General features: G+C 51.2%; 7 protein-coding genes across 9 annotated transcripts; 4 read left to right on the top strand and 3 right to left on the bottom strand.

Annotated features, from left to right (window-relative positions):
* Window positions 1–1214: 1214 nt before the first annotated feature.
* Window positions 1215–2917, bottom strand: AAFC00_004978 (uncharacterized protein; the record flags this gene model as incomplete). Its single annotated transcript, XM_069344697.1, has 4 exons — window positions 1215–1625; window positions 1707–2653; window positions 2750–2788; window positions 2845–2917. The coding sequence occupies 4 exons, from the start codon at window positions 2915–2917 to the stop codon at window positions 1215–1217; spliced, it is 1470 nt and encodes a 489-aa protein (XP_069197133.1).
* Window positions 2918–3458: 541 nt separating this feature from the next.
* Window positions 3459–4484, top strand: AAFC00_004977 (uncharacterized protein; the record flags this gene model as incomplete). The annotated part of the gene is made up of 1 exon (XM_069344696.1): window positions 3459–4484. One exon carries the CDS (start codon window positions 3459–3461, stop codon window positions 4482–4484), a length of 1026 nt encoding a protein of 341 aa, XP_069197132.1.
* Window positions 4485–5414: 930 nt separating this feature from the next.
* Window positions 5415–7248, bottom strand: AAFC00_004976 (uncharacterized protein; the record flags this gene model as incomplete). Its single annotated transcript, XM_069348586.1, has 6 exons — window positions 5415–5617; window positions 5670–6133; window positions 6188–6463; window positions 6514–6817; window positions 6993–7062; window positions 7123–7248. The coding sequence occupies 6 exons, from the start codon at window positions 7246–7248 to the stop codon at window positions 5415–5417; spliced, it is 1443 nt and encodes a 480-aa protein (XP_069197131.1).
* Window positions 7249–10186: 2938 nt separating this feature from the next.
* AAFC00_004975 (uncharacterized protein) lies at window positions 10187–11376 on the top strand (the record flags this gene model as incomplete). Of its 2 annotated transcripts, none has more annotated exons than XM_069344695.1 (3): window positions 10187–10313; window positions 10373–10737; window positions 10840–11376. In XM_069344695.1, 3 exons carry the CDS (start codon window positions 10187–10189, stop codon window positions 11374–11376), a joined length of 1029 nt encoding a protein of 342 aa, XP_069197130.1. The 2 variants fall into 2 exon arrangements, with proteins under 2 accessions (XP_069197130.1, XP_069197129.1); XM_069344694.1 differs by having other exon boundaries at window positions 10268–10313.
* Window positions 11377–12192: 816 nt separating this feature from the next.
* Window positions 12193–13527, top strand: AAFC00_004974 (uncharacterized protein; the record flags this gene model as incomplete). Its single annotated transcript, XM_069344693.1, has 1 exon — window positions 12193–13527. One exon carries the CDS (start codon window positions 12193–12195, stop codon window positions 13525–13527), a length of 1335 nt encoding a protein of 444 aa, XP_069197128.1.
* A 457-nt stretch (window positions 13528–13984) lies between these two features.
* On the bottom strand, window positions 13985–15291 carry AAFC00_004973 (uncharacterized protein; the record flags this gene model as incomplete). Of its 2 annotated transcripts, XM_069344691.1 has the most annotated exons (5): window positions 13985–14049; window positions 14104–14313; window positions 14556–14659; window positions 14751–14950; window positions 15232–15291. In XM_069344691.1, 5 exons carry the CDS (start codon window positions 15289–15291, stop codon window positions 13985–13987), a joined length of 639 nt encoding a protein of 212 aa, XP_069197126.1. The 2 variants fall into 2 exon arrangements, with proteins under 2 accessions (XP_069197126.1, XP_069197127.1); XM_069344692.1 differs by having other exon boundaries at window positions 13985–14313.
* A 2373-nt stretch (window positions 15292–17664) lies between these two features.
* AAFC00_004972 (uncharacterized protein) lies at window positions 17665–18658 on the top strand (the record flags this gene model as incomplete). The annotated part of the gene is made up of 2 exons (XM_069348585.1): window positions 17665–18118; window positions 18183–18658. 2 exons carry the CDS (start codon window positions 17665–17667, stop codon window positions 18656–18658), a joined length of 930 nt encoding a protein of 309 aa, XP_069197125.1.
* Between the last annotated feature and the right edge of the window lie 604 nt (window positions 18659–19262).

Genomic DNA, 19262 nt, shown 5'->3' with positions numbered 1-19262 from the left:
AGCTGCCACAGTACCGTGAAGCTACTTGTACGCTACGCTTGGCCTTACTCCGTAAACTTGGTAGGGAAAAGACACGGGGAAAATGGAAAATCACCGCCATGGGCCCCGGTTCATCCCGACTTGGAGACTTGTGGAGCATCGCTTTTGTGCTTGTCTGCCCTGTTCTCGACGATCTTTGGTTTGTTTTTCTGGTATGAAGAGGAGATAGAAAATCATCTTTCTCAGTCCATCAGTTTCATCTAAGCTATCATGGTAGCAATATTTGATGCTGCCATTGCTTCTTCTTCTTCTTCTTCTTCTTCTTCTTCTTCTTCTCACACAGTGGTCTATCGACTCGGTGTCTGTTGTCTTTCGGCGTCTGCTACACCGGCAGAGCGCAACGAAAGCACGGTCTCACTACTACCCGAGCAACAACCATCTTTATGCGTGCAGAAGCGCAGCGCAGCCCAGCAGTGGAAGAACTTCCGTCGTCGGCTAAATTCATTACAAGAAGCGGCGGCGCAAGAGCGTCTCGCGCCAACTCCCCTCCTCTGACCAGTTCTAGTGCAACGAAGGAACCATTCATTGACTTTTGCGGCGAGACATTTGAACATGTGCCTGAGGAGATCAGAGCAGCCGAAACTCGGGCCATTCGGGACTTGACAATGATAATAGTTCCGGATCCGAGACATGTCCATGTCTATGGTTGTCTCTTGCTGTGTACAGTACTGTATGCATGGCCTCATGATCAGGATAGCTGACTGTTCCAGAGGCAATTGACGGACGGTGACGATGCTGCTGCTGCCGGACAAGAGACTTCCGATGCTTGTGCTGCTTTCAAAGCTTCCAAGCTTCACTTTGGTCCATGCGTGCTTGTTTGCTGCTGCGGATTTGTCATTGCCAGCTTCTTGTGACGATGAGAGTAAAATGCATGTGAGTTGAGCGGACATTGTCACGGTCGATTGTACGAGATATGTATACAGGACGTGTTACTACTATAGTGAGGAGGGTCGCAACAAGACGAGAGCTTGTTAGAGAAGCTCATATTCAAAATACCAGACGCCCTATTCCGACTTGACGCGTTCTTCGTGGTATGGCACCAAACATCATGCATGATTCACATCTGAGATAAAACAACGCCGCGGAACGCCGAAAACACCTTGCCTGGACCCCCGGGTCCGAACGGTGGTGCACCGCTTCCCTGTGATAAAAAAGTCCTGACAGTGCATGACATACTACCTCCCGGTGACTCCATCTGTCCTTGCGTCGTCGCCATCATTCTCCGCCCCTGCGGAGCCGCCAGTCAGATAGTCTGCTTTCTCGGCGTCTTCATATTCCTTGCACAAATCCATTACCACTTCTCTTGCCGTGTCGAATTCACCCAGCCCGTCTCTGAATGGCTCCTCGCGCTTGTATTGCTCCAAAAAGGCATTTCTCTTGCGTAGACGATCGTACTGGAAAACAATTCGCTTGAATAACGTCGAGATACCAGTGTGGTTGGCGAGCATGAGACCGCTGACCTTTGGTGTGTACGGAGTTGCAGTGTAGGGAGAGGTTCGAGTGAGGGCTACTTGTATCGAAGCCGGTCCCCAAGGAATAAAGGTAGCGAGACGGCGTTCGCGGATGCGTAGGAGGGATTTGTGAACCTAAAGAGCAAAAGTCATGTCAGCTCCATTCGCTGTGGTAACGTGTGTCCACTGTAATGCTGCATAACATCAGATACTCACGTCAGTCGGGTCGGCTTCACCCATGATGATGTTCAAAATGGAAATGTAGCAGCTGTTCTTGCCAGGGCTGGCGCTGACCATCCTGTTCTTCGGCTGTAGAAGTCTTCGCATGACCTCCAGAACCGTCGTCCTTCTCACAGTCTTGGCAGCCTCGATGTTCTCGCCGGTGAAGGGAGTGTAGCTTGTCTGCAGGAAATGGCATCTGGGCGTTGGGATCAAGCTAGCCAGTATGCCGGCCAGATCGTTGTGCATGTATCCAGGGTATCGTAGAGTCGTGGTGCTCGCGCTCATGACTGTAGAGACCAGCTGGTTCGTCTGCTGGAAGCTAGGTTCTTGCACGTGAAGAGTGTCGGCTGCTATGCGACTGAGTGCTCCGTTGTCCAGAACGATGACGGAATCGGCATTTTGCGTGAGGCGACGAAGCGAGAGAAGAGAGTTGTATGGCTGGACAACGACGTCTCCTGAGTTTTGGGTATCAGGAAAGACGGAGTATGTCTGAATGATCTTCTTGGGAAAGCGGTCGTTCAGTCGCTCAAGCAGGAAAGAACCAAGACCACTTCCTGTACCACCAGCGATAGAGTGCAGCAGCATAAAGCCTTCGAGAGAATCACTTCCGTCTGCCTCGCGATCGATCATGTCGAGCACCTCGTCTTGCACGCTTTCTCCCATGGCATATCCTGCCGCCCAGTTGTTGCCTGCGCCTGTGCCATCCTTGTGCACGTAGAAGTTCTCGGGGTTGTAGATGTTCTTGTAGGCTCCGGTCTGAATACCATTGATGACACGCGGTTCTAGATCCAGAAGAATGGCACGTGGAATATATCGAGTGTCGTCGGATTGATAGAAGAAGACATCCTTTCGGTCGCCGCCCTCGGTTGCAAAGTCTTCGAGATTGCCGTCTTGGTTGATTCCGTGCTCGAGACACAGCTGTTGCCAGAATTGGGATCCCACTTGGAGGACAAGTCAGTACACTGTAACCTTTGCTCCACTCCAATGCTGTCCAGGAAAGCAGCAGCAGCAGAGGTGGTCTCTGTCACATGACATACCGCTATTGCCGCATTGGCCTGCTTGCAGTGTGATGATTTCTCTTCATTTGAGTCAGTATATGAAGTAAGGCGAGCTCGTAACACAAACTACTTACCGCGGCATAGCTGCTGTAGCGCATCGCAATTGATGATAATGTGATATGCTTCGTTTATCGCAAAGAAGTTCATTTTGGGGGAGACGCGTCTGAGCGCGCGCTTGCCAAACTCAACTTCCCCACATTGCCCAATCTGTCCATCTCACGACTCCCGTCTTAATCTCTCTCCTACCTTGATTAGACCGTGGCTTCTCACTGCATCATCGTACCTGTTATGCCTTGTTCTCTCTATTAAATTGCTTCGAGTCATGTCTCTCTGTGACATCTGATAGTCTTGTCCTCTTTTTCTCTTCGCTACACAGATACTGACTACCCTAGGGTCGAAAGAGACGTCACATCTCATATAGTGACCATGACCACAAAGTCGGGTAGATGCGCATAGTAGACGTGCACGGTACCTATGATCTCTACCATTTCCAAGGAGTCCGTTGTATACACATAAATGTATTATGTGACTCCAGGCATCCAGACATGCACGAAGGAACTGTAAAACACCTATGACGTATGAAAAGTGAAGCAGCCCGGAAGGATGCTACCACTTGTCTACCGTTTGACATATATGATTCTCGAAACCTCTCCTTGACACTGCTGCACTGTCTTGACATCGAACAATCATGCCTGCGCTCTGTCTCTCCGACGGCGCATCTCAAGTGCTAGAACAAAACTACCACACCAACACCGATCTTGGTAAATGGCGTCTCTACAGCATCATCAACACGACAGATGAGACCATGACTGAGCTCTGTGATGCCGCTTTGAAATCCTATAACGACGAGGTACTGCACATCCCCGAAGAAGAGCTCCAAGACCTTATATTCATCGAAACAGCCCACGAAAACCGACATTGCCCCGGAAAAGACGTCCAATTCATCTTCGATGCACATATCAAGTCACTCAAGACAATCCTTGAGCAAGACGACAATGGTGAGCCCGCAAATGACCACCAGATTTACCCTTTCGGGTTCGTGGCCATGACCAAACCAGACTGGCGAGAGAGCGGCCTCACAGTTGTCCACTGCGACAAAGACCGTGGCAAGTGGAAAGTCCGCCGCTGCACAGTTCCCTTCAAAGACTTCGGTCTTCCCCTAACAAGCCTCGCAATGGGCGACGAATACTTTGATGAAGTCATAGAGCAGTACCGCCACATGAGAGACTCCAACGAGGATCAAGACGATGGCCCCGACAACCAGGGCGGAGCAGTACCGTATGGTGAGTGGCAATTCGCCGTATTCGGATCCGCCGTGCCACCAGCTTTGTCAAGCGCGACAGCGCTTGGGGATCCTCGCGCCGATTCGTTTCCCATAGAGGAGCTGTCCCTTGATATGATTGGTGCTGGAAACATGACAGGAGAACAACTTCTGGAGAAATTCCCTGTGGATGTCGCGAGAGCGAATAACCCCATCTTGCCCAACGGGCGCACACGTCCGCTACAACGACATCCAAGTCTGTTCATCGACATTGACAAGTCTTTACCTGATGAAGATGGCGTCTTGATTGTCAAGATGGACTGGGACGAGGATGTGAGCAGATCAGAGGATCCTCTGAGAGAAGCTGGTCGAAACAGTCATGTCGAGACGCGGCAATGCGAAGCCAAGTTGGCATTGTCCACTATTCGAGCCATGGCCAATGAGGGCAAGTAGATATCTGCAGTAGGCTTTTGACGCGGCCACCACGTCGATGGGAAAAGGACTTGGTCTACTGGTGACAAAGAGCTCGTCTGTCTGCCGTCGGGTTAATGCCTACGTATGAAGCCCTGGACAGGTGCAAGACGCAATGCTATGATTGAATGATCTGCATTAGAAACTGTACTATCGTATAATATTAAACCTCCAGAGCTGAGAGTTTCCGTGAATCATGTTTGCCATAAATATGCTACCTTTTACCACAGCGTATCAAAATTACACCCCGTCAATGGCGACAGCTGGTGAAAACTCGATGCCTTACTTGGTCCTTCAACCAGTCGTCAAGTGTCTAGGCAGCTTGGGCTCGTCCTCCAGGTACGGCAGACTAGCCTTTCCACGCGCAAGATCATTGACCCACCGCCCATTACCTTCGAGCTTGTCACCCCTGCCTAGGGTATCCGCGAGATAGAACCACGACAGCGCATTTCCCACCGTGCCGACTTCGTCGCTGACGTGTGCAGAGGCATAGCCACTCATTTCCTTCCAACGCTTCTCATCAGTGAACAAAGTATGCAGGTGCTCGGCCACTGCCTTATGATCGCCTGGCTCGACGATGAATCCTGATTTCTTGTCCTCCACTTGCAGAGGTATGCCGCCCGCTTTTGTCGCGATGATGGGCACTCCTTTGTGTAGTGCCTCTGATACCTTGACTTCGAAGCCTTCTCTGGTGGAGAGCTGGAGAGCGACCTTGGCGTTGCTCATCAGCACATTCAAGTACTGGTCAACGGGCCCCAGCCGCATGACGGAGATGTCTTCGGCTAATTCGGGATATTCTGTCCCGATCAGGTCCATGGTTTGATCAAAGATCATGGATGCATCCGGGTCGTCGATTGCGCTGTGGCCTGCGAGTACGAGTTGAGGGATGTCTTTGATGTTGGCGTGCTTGTATTAGTTACGGCGTAGCTCGCCGTAGGCACGAACGACTGTGTCGATGCCCTTGGCGGGGTCGAATCGAGCGATCTGTACGATGTAGTCTCGGGCTGGGAATGCGAGCTGCGGCTGTTTGCTCTCAATGCAGTGGTTGTTGTACTCGCTCATATAAAAGATGGAGTCCTGAACCGAAAGCTCCTTGTTCAGACCATCAAGCCAGTCTAGTCGTCGTTAGCATAAAGTCAGTCTGATCCATCGAAAGTCCGGACTTACCTGTAGTTGCTGGGAGGTACAAGACCTTTTCCTTCGAGACCTTTGCAGGCACAAAAGCCTTGACTGGGTGAGCCACGAACAGGTCTGCGTACTTTGCGTACGACCATAGCCAATCAAAAACCTTTGCTGTTGGGCTGTCTGGTTCGTTGTCCACAAGATCTGCTCGAATCTGGATATGAGATCTGAATATGACAGGTCTATCGGGGTCGGCTTCCTTGGCCAATTTGCAGATATATGGCATCTGAGGATCGTCGACGATTACGATGTGAGCTCCGCCGTCCTTTACAGCTCGAAGAGGCCCCCGTTTACTGAGCCAGAATCGCTGCGCGTTCACCTCTGTCCAAGCACGAATCGTCTCCGCTTGATCGTCACTCAAGCATTCCTCTGGACTAGCAACGCCTTGGAGGATGTTATGGTTTGTCTTCGTGATGCGGAACACTTCCGGCTTTGGTTTGGGCACAAACCTATAAATTGTTTAGATTCGATTTATCGATGTTGTGCAGACTCGGTGTTCTTACCATTGCATATGGACTCCTGCGAGGCGTGCAAAGCGGACCAGAGCATGCCTCATCAAAGCGACGCCACCACCTTGGGGAGTGCTGTTGAAGAAAGCAATCCGGATCTGATCGCGCTTGAGACCCGAAATATAATGCTGTATTGCTTGCCAGGTACGTGGGCCCACAGACTTCTCATACTGCCCGATAGTCGCCAGCATTGCCTCGCCGCCAACATCAACGTCAACCTCGTTGCGAAGACCTATGGACAGACGTGGCTGGTTATTGGGACCGAAGCGACTGGAAATAAATTAATACCATGCTCCGAACTATGGTTACATGGGACTTACATGACACATTTTCGCGCCATTGAATCGGCTTGTTCATCAACATCGGCATCATACTGAAGTGCGTACGTCGGTTGCGTATAGTCAGGTCTGAAGACCAGCGTGACGATGTCCAGCTCTGCCCACATCCTAGCGGCCAGGCATGGACAGATCTCAAGTGTTCCATCAGTGAGCCCAGCGCCGAGGAACTTGTAGCGCTGCTCGGCCTCGTATTTGCGGAGACGGGCAATCACATAATCAGAGAGTTCTTCAGCAGCAGAGTGTTTCACGGGAATGCTATGCCATGCGTAGTCCATGTTGTAAGTACCTGAAGGACCATCAGCCTCCTTGCTTGACGCAGAATTCGTTTGTAATGCATCGTGTTCAATGCGAGGGAGAAGACCTCCAGATTAGTAGAATCAAACATTTGCCTTATCCTCCTTCTGCCAAAGTACGAAGTAGGAGGTCCTTGAGACAAGAGAAGTTGTTGAGAGCCGACGTACCATCGTGAACAGAGAAGCCGACATCAATAGTGCTGTCGAGTCGCTTTGCTACAACACCAAGATACATTTTCTGTGGATACATGTCAATATGATAACTGCCAAGGGTGATTCATGGAACGACAGAGCACACCTCGTATCGCACATCTTGAGTAGGCGCGTTCTCGTCCGGTCTCAAACCATAAAGTCTTTTGACCTGTTGTTCCGGGGGCTGTGCCTCGAAGTCATGGTGGACGTCCTTTACCTGTGTCTCGACCATCTTGCGGAGTCTGTCGATGAAAGTCTTCGCCAGTTGCTCAGATGCCTTCAAAGAGCTGATGTAATTGTATCATTAGTACTACATACAAGAGCTGCTAATGCTCTGATGAGGGAAGTAGAGAAGCTCGGAGGGAGCGATGGCTGCTGTCTTATAGCCAGCAGAGGAATGGGCATACCGTCCAGCGTTCCATTTCGAAGGTGGTAGATCCATGACTTCGGGTACGACTTGTGACGGTGTCTCGTTCGCCAAACGTGTCTGCTTGCTAATGGGGGACAGTTTGCTTGCTAATGAGGAATGGCGTTGGTAAATGATCTAGTACTAGGTAGATGGACAATACCCGGCAGACCAAAAAATGTGGTTTCAGATGTTAATCGGCAGTTTGCTAACCTTGCGGTCTGCACGAATTGTTATAAAAGTCCATGTGCTGCATACCTGCTAGGTGGAAAACAGGATTGTGTCAATGACATGTCATTTCGCGCTGACGTTTTAGTGAATCAAGCTCGTGAAGCCTGTGCGATCAGGAGATCTAAACTGCTGCTTCATGCGTGGATCACCATCCAATAAAAAGCCACAGCATGTGTCGAAGGAGTTGGTTGATGGAATACAGTGGAATGTGGAAGCAGGGCCCCGCGTTGCCAGCTTGGCAAATCACTCTTATTCCATTGTTATCGTCTATCGGATCCACCTAGCCATGAGTAGGTAGTAGATGGAGGAAATAATCATTACAAGGTAACACAGTAAGTAAGAGTAGCACACTGTAGAACAAAACACATGGATCTTCCGAGCCTCTTTGGACACAGTGATTGAGCTTCCGGGAAACGCCCCTCGAATGATGGAGCACATATTTGTATGGCTGGCATGATTTATGTGGCTGTACCTCACGATGTGGAGGGGAATATCTGCAATGTGAGGACTAGAATCTGAGCAATCTGAGTCTCCTGGCGGCGCTTCGGCACATCGAATCTTCGAATTCAGGTGTTTGCGATGGGATAGAAACCGTAGCAATTTATCGTGGAAAAGATTTGAGCTGCATTGGTCTCCTTCATGTGCAGAGCCGGCGAGCATGCAGGACATGTAAGGCTAGCTGATATTGCTGAGGTTCGCGACGGCCGCTTGAACCGTCTTTCTGCAACAGAATGGATGGACTGCATAGCGACCAAGAGAGTTACGTGTTTTTCGAGGTACCACAACACGAGCGTACGGAGACATGATTTCAACATGCACACTGATCCGAGCGCCTGCAGATTGTCCCCACGCGGCGCGCAGGTACGATACGACAACCGTATCTGCTGTGCAGCATATTTGGGATAATTCGGGCTCTAGAGTCGACGAATGCTAACACATCAGTCCACGCTCAGTGGAAATGCTTCTCTTCGCACCATTGCTATGTATTGCAAGGAATGTACTGCTTCCTCAAGAACGTCACGCATTCTCTGATAGCTGTGGCTCGATCGAGTATCTATCCTTGTAAGACGGCCTGCTCCATATCGCATCCTCGAGACGGCCTGATCTTCATCTCGGAGAATGCCATGGGTTGTGGCAACGGGATTCGGCATAAAGAACAAACAAGGATTCGGCTTTCCAGTTCGAGGGTGATCTCTTCCTGTATATAAGCCAGACCTACATGATCAGATTGTGCTCTGCGTTGTACATGCATAAGTGTGAGGTCAAACATCGGCGCCTATTGGGACGACTTGCACTTGAGCAAGAATGAACTGTCGGATTTCGGCGGCCGAAACATCATTATGCCGTTATCCGGTGACACAGAAGCTGCGTCAAAATCATTACTGTGTGTTTTTATTGTGAATGTTTATCTTTGAACACGTAATCTCTGATAGCCACATGACATTCAGGATTACTGAGTTGACCCCGCACGTGTTCAACTGCAAAGCAACACAATTTCTGATTCGCCCCAGCCGTGTGAGCTTACTGTACTATGGGTAGCAAGATACGATAGCTAAACCTTCGTGCGATCCTTCCTAGGATCCCTCGCCGCCCGCAGAGAAGCACTGGAAGACGCCTGCAGATACTTACTCTACTCAAGCCACCTTATGATAGTTGAAGGTGTAAGTGTTTCATCGCTTGGAATGTGAGACATGAATACAGCAGCAGTTGCTGATAGTGCGGGCGCCTGTTGAAACATATCGTTTTACTGCAGGGACGGCGAGCCGATAGTACTGTCCACATTTCGCAATGCTTTTTGGTAGGCTTTTGGTATCGAGCTCATTTGTGCCCCATGGATGGGACGTGGCGTGCGTGTTGCGATGTATGTGCGTTTACGACCCTTGTGTTAGGTACAGCACTAGGCAATCGCTTGGGCTGCGATCGAGGCTGCGGCGAAAGGTCTGATTCGTTGCAGAGAGGGCGTGCACTCATGCCGCCTATGGATGCTTAAAATCAACCATAAATACTAGCGTCGCGCCAAATCAGAGCTTAAATCATGTGGTCAGCCGCTCCTTAAAGGTCACTGACCGCCGTTCAATCGTTATTGTCTCAGGAGTTGCCGCCTTTTCAAACTGTGCTTCAAGTCGCAAGCCGTTTATAGGGACCGCTGGAGCCCTTTCTCTTTGAAATCTTCCTTTCATCATCTCCAACTTCTGCAGACTGGTCGCAGTTGCTTCCTCCATCTCTTTCGGGAACCCTCGATGTGACGTTAATAAAGTTGATGCGATTCCGGCCCAGGCTAGCTTTGGGGTAACAAGACGTTTCAAATACTGGCTACCCGCGACACATCCGTGTCATATAAGATTGAGAGGATATTGCACCTTTAACCATTACCTCTTCGATATATTAGCTATCCCACTCGGTAATCTCCACCTGCACGAGGTTCTCTTATATATCATTCCTCGCAGTCAATACGATAAGACAATTTCCTGGCTCTTTACAACTTTGGAAAAGCAGATACATATTATTCGTTAAGGCATCAGCATTCACAACAATGAATAGATCATTGGAGACAAAACCACTTCTGGACCAATTCTCTGCCTCAACTACTTACGTTCCTCTGGGAGCGCAAACAATGTCAGATCCATCGGGGCTGCGTCCTGATAAATCAATATCATCTTGTAAGTTGTTCTTGTCAGCCTTCCTATTTGAATCCGTATCAGTGCTTATAATCTTCTAGGCCCGTTTACTTCCACAAAATATAATCATGGACGGCAATTTCCCCAGGCTATCGCTCATCGCGGATACAAAGCAGCATATCCGGAAAATACCATGGGCGCGTTCGCAGGTGCTGTCTCAATAGGTGCACATGCGATCGAGACCGATGTACACATTACCAAAGACAATATTGTTGTATTATCACACGATGCTACTCTAAAGCGCTGCTTTGGTCGGCCGGAGAAGCTGCTGGATGTCGACTGGGACTTCGTCAGTACACTATGGACAGTCGACGAGCCTCGACAACGGATGCCGCGGCTTTTCGATCTCCTTCACTTCCTGGCGAAAAGCGAAAATGAACACATTTGGCTGGTTTTAGATCTAAAGGTCAGTCAGAATCTCTCTACCAAGGAACCCTTCATTTGCTCTTGATCATTTGATGGCACCCAATAAATCATGCGGCCTTACTGACTCCTGTCACTTATTCAGATGGACAATGATGCAGACAATCTAATGCGCCTAATCGCGAAAACAATCGCATCGGTCCCTGCAGCATTGCATAAGCCCTGGTCTCAGCGCATTGTACTAGGTTGCTGGGCAGCCAAGTATATCGACCTCTCTACACACTACATGCCCGGCTTTCCCATCACTCACATTGGTTTCAGTCTAGCCTACGCACGACAATTCCTAGCTGTACCGAACTTATCATTCAACATGCTGCTACCAATACTCATAGCACCAGGAGGCAAGAAATTCATCAGGGAATGCAAGAAAGCCAAACGGCCTGTGCTAGCCTGGACTGTGAATGCCGAGGACAAGATGAAGTGGTGTATCCATCACGAAATCGACGGTGTGCTGACAGACAATCCCAAACTGTTTCTGGACGTGTGCAGAAAGTATGATGGCAGGCAGGATGAATCACTTGGCTGGCGACTGTGGATTGATATCATCAAGGTTTGGATCCTCGCCTTCATATTTGGAGCCTTGTACAGGAATAGGTTCACTATAAAACAGCGCCTGCGATAGGAAAGGTCACTTGCTGAGCAAGTTCGAGCGTTGACGGCCGTATCGAATGAGATACTCACGACTGATGACTTTGATAGATCCGTTAGATTAGACTGACAATACAGAAGCCGAACATCACTGGTTCGGACACAGGCCATATGTTCTCGTTTTAATTCCAAATATAAAATTTATTCTGGTCTGGAAAGGACTCAGACGATACTTGAGACTACTTGCCTAATCTGAATATTTACTCAGCCCAGTGGTGTGGCTCTTCAATACGAAAGTGATAGAGATAGTGCTGTGGTACTTTGCTGTCTACACCTCTTCACCACTAAGTGAAAGAGTGAGTTTCCTCAACCAGAGGACAAAGTGAGCATCACTACCGACGCGTTCCAACGGCGAGTAGTGCTTAGGAATCTGCTGCGATCTAGCGAAGCGATAGCGAGGCATCACATCAGGCTCATTGCGACATAAGGGCGCGTTCCGGCATTATTCTCTCCATTGACCACACTCCCACTCACAAGCATCTATGTTTGTCACCCTGAATCTTTTGTCATCATACAATACAAAGGCCTTCTAGGACAAGCAACAGCATCGTCCTCACCAGGATCCAGGGCTGGCTTCCAGAGTTGTCTCCTCACTTCACGGAAGCAGTCCACGGCTTCACCCCGTCCATCACTTGACTACTACCATCTTCACTCTTTCTCTTCCTGCGTTCTTGCCTTTCCAGTAGGAAAAGCCCCGAAGCAACAGCCTAGACCCACAAAACTCACGCATGAAACAGATCCCCTGCCTTGCTCATCTCATCCATCCTTACCAGCTCCCTAAACCCGAAAAATGGCACTCTACGAACTCCGACAAGCAGGACCCATCGGGCTCGGCCTCTTCGCAAAGCGCGACATACCAGCCGGCACGCGCCTCATCGAAGAAGAACCCCTCCTCGCAGTCCCACGAGACGCAGGCATGACGAATCTCGTCCTGCGGAGCTTCTGGGACTTGACGCCCGAGCAGAGGGATATGTATATGATGCTTTTCGCTCGTGAGAAGGACGAGGACGAGGACGAGGGTGAGAATGGGACTGAGTGGAGTGATACGCGGGAGCTGGGGCTGGTTGACTCCGACGATGGGAAGGGGGCGGCTGTGCCTGGGTCTGAAGACTGTGGCGAGGAGGACGAGGTGGTGGTGGATGATGATTTATTGGAAGGTGCATTGGGGGTGTCTGATATGGGGAATGTCGCCGAGGTTGGGATGGAACCAGGTTCATCTCAGCTGGATGAATCCAAGCAAAGCGACATAGCCGTCGACTTGGATAGCGCACAGCATGGCGGTGTCGGCGACCTCCTGGCTTACGATGAGAGCCCAAAGCCATCTCACTCGGGCTCTGGCATCACGGATGCCTTCGAACCTCTATCAAAAAGCAACAACCCAGCCACAGCAGCATTCCCCTGCACTCAATCCCCCGACCCCCCACCAACCTGCCTAGCAGCAACAATACTAAACATATTCGAGACTAACGCCCTAGGCTGCGAAGTCACCCCACCCTCCACCTCCTCGGACCCAAGAACACCTCCCCGAATCTACGCCAACATCTGCCTCACAGCCTCGCGCCTCAACCACTCGTGCCTCCCCAACGTCTTCTGCTCCTACAACAACGCCAGCGGCACCCACGTCGTGCACGCGACGCGAGACATATCGCGTGACGAGCAGTTGCACAGCAGCTACATCCCGGGCACGTACCAAACGACGAGCTCCAGACGCGCGGCGTTGGCGAAATGGGGGTTTAGATGTGAGTGCCATGCGTGTTCTGATCCGAGGCGTGCGCGCAGTGATGGGCAGAGGGAGAGATTGCGGGAGTTGCAAGCTGTGTATGATGCCGAGAGACAGTCTTTCAACACCGATATGACGCAGGGAGGCGTGGGGCGCGCGATGGAGGCTTTGGAGGCGATGATAGGCATCATGGAAGCGGAAGGGCTGGTCGGGCCCGAGGTGGGCTATTTGTGTGGTCGGCTGGGGATTTGCTGTATCGCTGCTCGGAGAAGCCAGGAGGCTGTGCTTTGGTTGGGCAAGAAAGTTGAGATTTTGAGGTGTTGCTACGGGGAGGATAATCCGGTTTATTTCCGGGAGGCGAGGTTGCTCGATATCCTGCGTCTGAGACTGGGCAGTGACCTGTGAAGATGAGGATGGGGCGGATGCTGATACAGCTGGGGGGCGAGCTGCAATGGAAGTCATGCTTGGTGATCGTACGACTAGATGGGTTGCGCATGATGACAGCTGAGACTGCGGTCATGGCCGTCGGTCACTATCAATAGTGATTGAGACAGCTCGGTCAGAAAGCAGATAATGGTATATTGCTTTCTTATTTCAATTGGAGGAAGGTCTTACGTCATTATCAGATGAATACAACAATATTGTCGATGGTCGAAAGTCGATCACATAAGGTAGTTCTGAGTCTATAAGCTGTCTTTTACACATCAGCAAATGACAAGTGACGACCACACGTTCCAAGTATTATGAGATCAACGGCGCGGAGGGGGGAAGAGCAAAGACAGAAAGAAGACCAGATACCTTGGCCACCGTCTCAACCGACCAGCTCCGCCCAGACAGACAGACAAAATTCCATGATGGCAAATCACCTGATACTCCTGACCAACTCCCTCAACTCCCCGCCCTCAACCCAACTACTCTCTCCAGACCCTCCCGGTCCCACCGTACCACCGACCGCACCTCCAGTGCCTCCACTCCCAGCACCAATTCCCCAGCCCTCGCCGACTTCCCCAATCACTCTCCCTGGCTTGCCCGCCACAATACTCCCTGCGGGAATGACCATGTTGGGGGGCACGACTGTGCCGGGCAGGATCTTGACGTTTTCTTTGACGATTACGAAGGGCGATAGGATCGAGTTGGCGCCGATGTGCACGTGTGAAGATATTGAGATTGCCGAGATGTGTGAGTTCGGACCTATGGTGGGTTAATTTTGCTCACTTTCCTCTCCTTTCCATTTCTTTTTCAATCGATGGAATGGGAATTTCTGAAATGCTCTCAGAGGGATGTGTGACGAGAGAGGGCTTATCGGTAAATGACGGCAGGAAGAAAACGAGGGAAAGCGAAGATATCGTTGTAGAAGAGGGTTGCCCAAGGGATGGAGGTAACTAAGACCGCGAAGTAGACCAGGACATTGAGTAGACTTCTCGAGCACATACCTATAAAGACATTGTCGCCGATACGCATGGGGTAATAGCTCATCTGACCTCTACTGACACGAGCCGGAGGCCGGAGTGTGGTTCCAGTGGCGACCACCGTGTATCTGTAGGTGCACAGGATCAGTCATCCATCAACTCTTCAAGAAGCTTATAGCCTCTCTCGTGCTCCACGGATCTGACTGAACGCCAACTTACCGACCAATACTAATCGCAGTAGTAGGTGCTTGCTGCCCACCACTCCCAGCACCAACACCTCCTCCCTCGGCGGCAGAATTGGAGAAGCGATGCAAGTCTCCGCGCATGTATACATCTGCCATGATGACTGTGCGACCGCCGAGCATGATGTTCGGTTTGCCTTCGATCTTGGCTTTGCGCGAGATTTTGTTGCCCGTGTCCTGTGGGAAGGGAAGAAATGGAGGTACATATTAGTTGGGGTTTGAAATGGCTGGTGATTGTGGGTGGTGCAAGGAAAGTATAAAAAGTGTGTTTTGGTGCTCGAGGTATGGTTGCATTTCCTTCTTTTCTCCCAAGTTGGTGTACAACATCATGGCTGTTGTGTTCTTTCTGTTTCTGCAATGGAGACAAAACATGGACAGTCTCTGCATTTAACAGATCTTTCGCGGCGCAAGATAGATTGAGGTGGTGTTGTTTACTGAATAGTAAAATAAAAACCTACCGTTTCGATGTACTCGGACTTGGTCGACTTGCGCGCCATAGGCGCAGGACGAGAAGACATGGTATGTACCACCTGATGCAACGCCTTGTAATTTGCAATTGTGTGTTCACAGCTATACTACATCACTCTGACCATGTGAGAATTGTATCCGAGGAGATGCGCATGCTCTCGCCTACACGTTGTTTGGCATTAGTATGGAGAGCAGGAAGCGAGTCTTTGTCTCCATGCTTCGGTTGCAAGGTACAAGCACGTTAGCAACATGGCCTAAGGTGGCCAGCCACTGCGTCCTGACCGTTTCTTCTCGTCTCCGCGCCGCAATCAAGCGCAAGACAACGTGGAGCAAGAGGGCCCGCCAAGACCTGTGGCGCATCGCTAGTGGAGTCATTGGATATGGGACTACATTTGGTCGCTCGACAATGCATTGTGTTTGCTGAATCTCAACTCAACAAGAATCATCGCTGCTGTGTATTTGTGCTGGTATAGCAGTGCCGTCTGACTTCTATCTCGTGGGTGGCGAACTACTCCCGATGAAACAAGACTGTATTGACGATGCAATGACCATGCGATAGTCCTCGACTTACGACATTCGGTGATCGTGTACATGGGAGGAAGTGCACTGGTTCCAATTGATCATAACAAAGGCGACCCGCCGTAAATTGTATTTGGCGGCGCCTACTTTGAAAGTCGGGCTTCATACAGCGCCCGAGCAACCATTTGCCACATCAGTGCTCAGTTACCCAGCGCAGGTCGCAGCCATGATAGCAATGGCACCCACAAAACACTTCCAAAGTGTCTCGCTGGCCGAGAAAGGACTTTGTGAACCACAAGATTACTTAGACCAAGTGTCAAAGAAGAAACCTGCCAAGCCCGTCTTCAAACTCCAGAGCTGGATGGCTGAATTGGACGATAACTTGCCAGTCTCTGCGCTCTCAATACCCGGCACACATGACAGTGCAGCCTACACTTCGACCTTCCCGTTTGTGAGCACTCAGAACATGCCAATCAAAGCCCAGCTATATGCTGGAGTGCGCTACTTTGACTTTCGGTGCGGCCTCATCAATGGCTCGGTCGAGATGGTCCACGGTACAGCGACGTTGGGTCTGAAACTCGTAGATATACTGTCAACGATCTATACTTGGCTCGACGGTCACAAGTCAGAGGGCATAATAATACAGATCAAACAGGATCGCAAGTCCGAAGACAAGAACAATAACGGCAAGGATGGAGGGGGCGATCCAGTAGGCTTCGCGGATAGCATACGTGAGATCATCGCGGCGAGCGCAAAGTACTGGCGTACGGAATGCACGACGCCTTCACTAGGTGACTTACGTGGACGTATACAACTCTTCCGACGATTCAGATCCGAGGTTCGTAAAGACGGCATTGACAGTAGAGAGATGTACCGGGACGATGACACTTCATCTCTGTTGTTCTATGGCATCAATGTCACGCGATGGCAGGATAACCCCCCGCAGCCTTTTATGATTTACACAGGTCCAGGCCACGTGCTGCTCACGATACAAGACCACTACTCTCCGACCCCAGCCATGGCGTTGCCGCAGCTGGTTATACAAAAGGGTGGTGATGTGGCACATATGCTTGAGCTGGCGTCGAAGGATCCGGATCCCAGACACTGGTATGTCAACTTCGCATCGGCATACGAGTTCAATGTGTGGTATCAGATCAACCCACGACAGATTGCATTGGGTGCGTATTGGTACTTTAGGGGATGGGTGGACGGGATCAATGTTCGATTGTATGGCACGCTCAAAACACTGAGAGAGGATTGCGACGAGGGAATGACACGACGGTACGGTATCGTGGTCATGGACTTTCCGGAGTTGCCAGAAGATAAACTTATCGAGTGTGTGGTGGCGTCGAATTTCCCAGCGCCCGCTTGTACACCTCCACCTCCTGCGATGAGGAAGTGGGGTTTACTGTGCTTGCTGCTGTCAGCTGTAGCGGCAGTACTGCTACTTTTGCTGCTGCTATCCCCTACAATTGCTGGCGACAATATCTCAGGCAGTTTCGCGTGGCACTCGGGCAAGGGCAGGTGCATCTGAGGCGACTTTGCACGGATAGTCAGAAGTATGGACAATGTATACATGAGACCAAGCAGAGATGGGAAATGAAGAGTGATGTCATGTGGAGATCAGATGATGTTCGATATAGGTACTATAGTCAAGGGTGGATGGCCCGATTGCGGAAGACAGCGGTAGGCGCCGAGCGAGTTTGCATTCGGAGCAAACACAAGAATTCGTGATTATCTGCAATCTGCACCAAACCGGGCGGCAAGTGCTGCTGCTGCTGCTGTCACGATCACTCAATCACGGCCCCGACTGCTGTTCTTCCACTTGACACACCAACCAAGACTGTGTGCAAGAGAAGGAGAAGAAAAGATCGAAGGAGCAAACAGAACAGATCGGTCGAGCCATGTTCTCGTCACAACTCGGCCGCGTGACTCGCGCCGGAGCAGGCAGCTTCATACACGCCCTTCCGCACACCACGTCGACCGCCCGCAGCGTGAATGCCTGCGCCTGCGCCTGTCTGGCCACTTGCGCCACCTCGCCCTCTCTGCAGCCCAAGCAGAGACGTCTGTCTTCTTCGTCGTCGAAAGCCTCGTCTTCGTCGTCCAACAACGGCAACAGCAATGGCGCAAAACCCTTGACCACCGATTCTCCTGCTTCTTCGTCGAGCAAAGAGAGCGGCAACGAGACAAAGAGAAGGGCAGGCGGCAGAAGAGGCAGGGATGCTGCGGCGCTGAAGTCGAAGAAGTCGGTCGGAGCGGCGGCAATGGCAGAAGTGAGCGAGTCTGGAGAGGCTTCTGCTGACGCTGCCTTTGACGCATTACCGAGGGTTGCTGCCACCGCACATCTGCATCCCCAGGGTATGATTGACTCCCCTTCTCGTTTCTTGTATTCTTTTTGTTGGCCACTACTGACTCGTGACAGATCTCTCCCTCTCTTCCTTTTTCTCCCTCCACCGTCCTCTCGCCCTGTCGACGCCACTCCCGCCCATCACCACCCAAGAATCCTTTGCTGCCATCTTTGACTCCAAGGCCAAGCGTGCGTCCGCCGCGCAGAACCCCGGCGATGTCATCTACACCCTCTCCAACACCCTCGACGCTCTCGAGTCGCACACGGACCAGCAGCAGAGACAGGAGGACGCGGCAGATCTCCAGTGGCAGATCATCCAGGAGTCTCCATCCAACGCCGACGGCGTCAAACACCTCGACGGCGCACCCCGAGCCAAGACCCTCGAGGAGATGGTCGGCCAGCTCCGTCCCTTCATGACCCCCCTCCTCCGGCCGCTGCTGCCGCCGTGTCGAAATCCAACAAGCAAAAGGCTTCCAAGCAAGCGTCAAGCACCGCCGAAGACGTCGACGCCGACAACACGAAAAAGTCCTTCCAGACCACCATCACCGTGACCGAAAACACCTCGTCGGACGGCGTCAAATACTACACCGCCAGCACCTCGCCCATGGTCCGCATCGGCCTCGCTCCGTCATCACAACAGCAACAATCAAACACGCCCGTCCAAGACGCCCTGGCCCAGCGACAATACCGCCACCCTTTCCTCGAGCGCATGCGTGAGAGACAGCTCGAGTACGAGGACTACCGCGCCGAGCGCGACGAGGAGAGAAGCATGCAGCTGATCAGCGTCAAGCGCCAGAGGAAGCTCAAGATGAAGAAGCACAAGTACAAGAAGCTGATGAAGAGGACGAGAAACTTGAGACGGAGACTGGACAGGAACTGAGCGTTTTCTCTTTCGTTTTTTTTTTCGTTCCTCTGCTCTGACTCCTCTCTCTCTCTCTCTCTCTCTCTCTCTCTCTCTCTCTCTCTCTCTTCCTCTTTCCTCTTTCGCATCAACTAACATATATATAAACGCCAACATCCACCCGCCTACCGAAGTAGGCCGCTATAGACAGGACCAAGGAAGAGAATGTTCACCACACCACAAACACAATTGGAACACACACATGATAGCATTCCATCGTCATCGAAGGAGGGCATGGCAGTCGTACCCTATGC

The sequence above is a fragment of the Neodothiora populina genome (genome assembly GCF_041146345.1).
Source record: "Neodothiora populina strain CPC 39397 chromosome Unknown canker_contig_3, whole genome shotgun sequence".
Taxonomy (NCBI): domain Eukaryota; kingdom Fungi; phylum Ascomycota; class Dothideomycetes; order Dothideales; family Dothioraceae; genus Neodothiora; species Neodothiora populina.
Note: the sequence above shows the minus strand (reverse complement) of the source record. Positions and strands in the feature narration are given on the sequence as shown.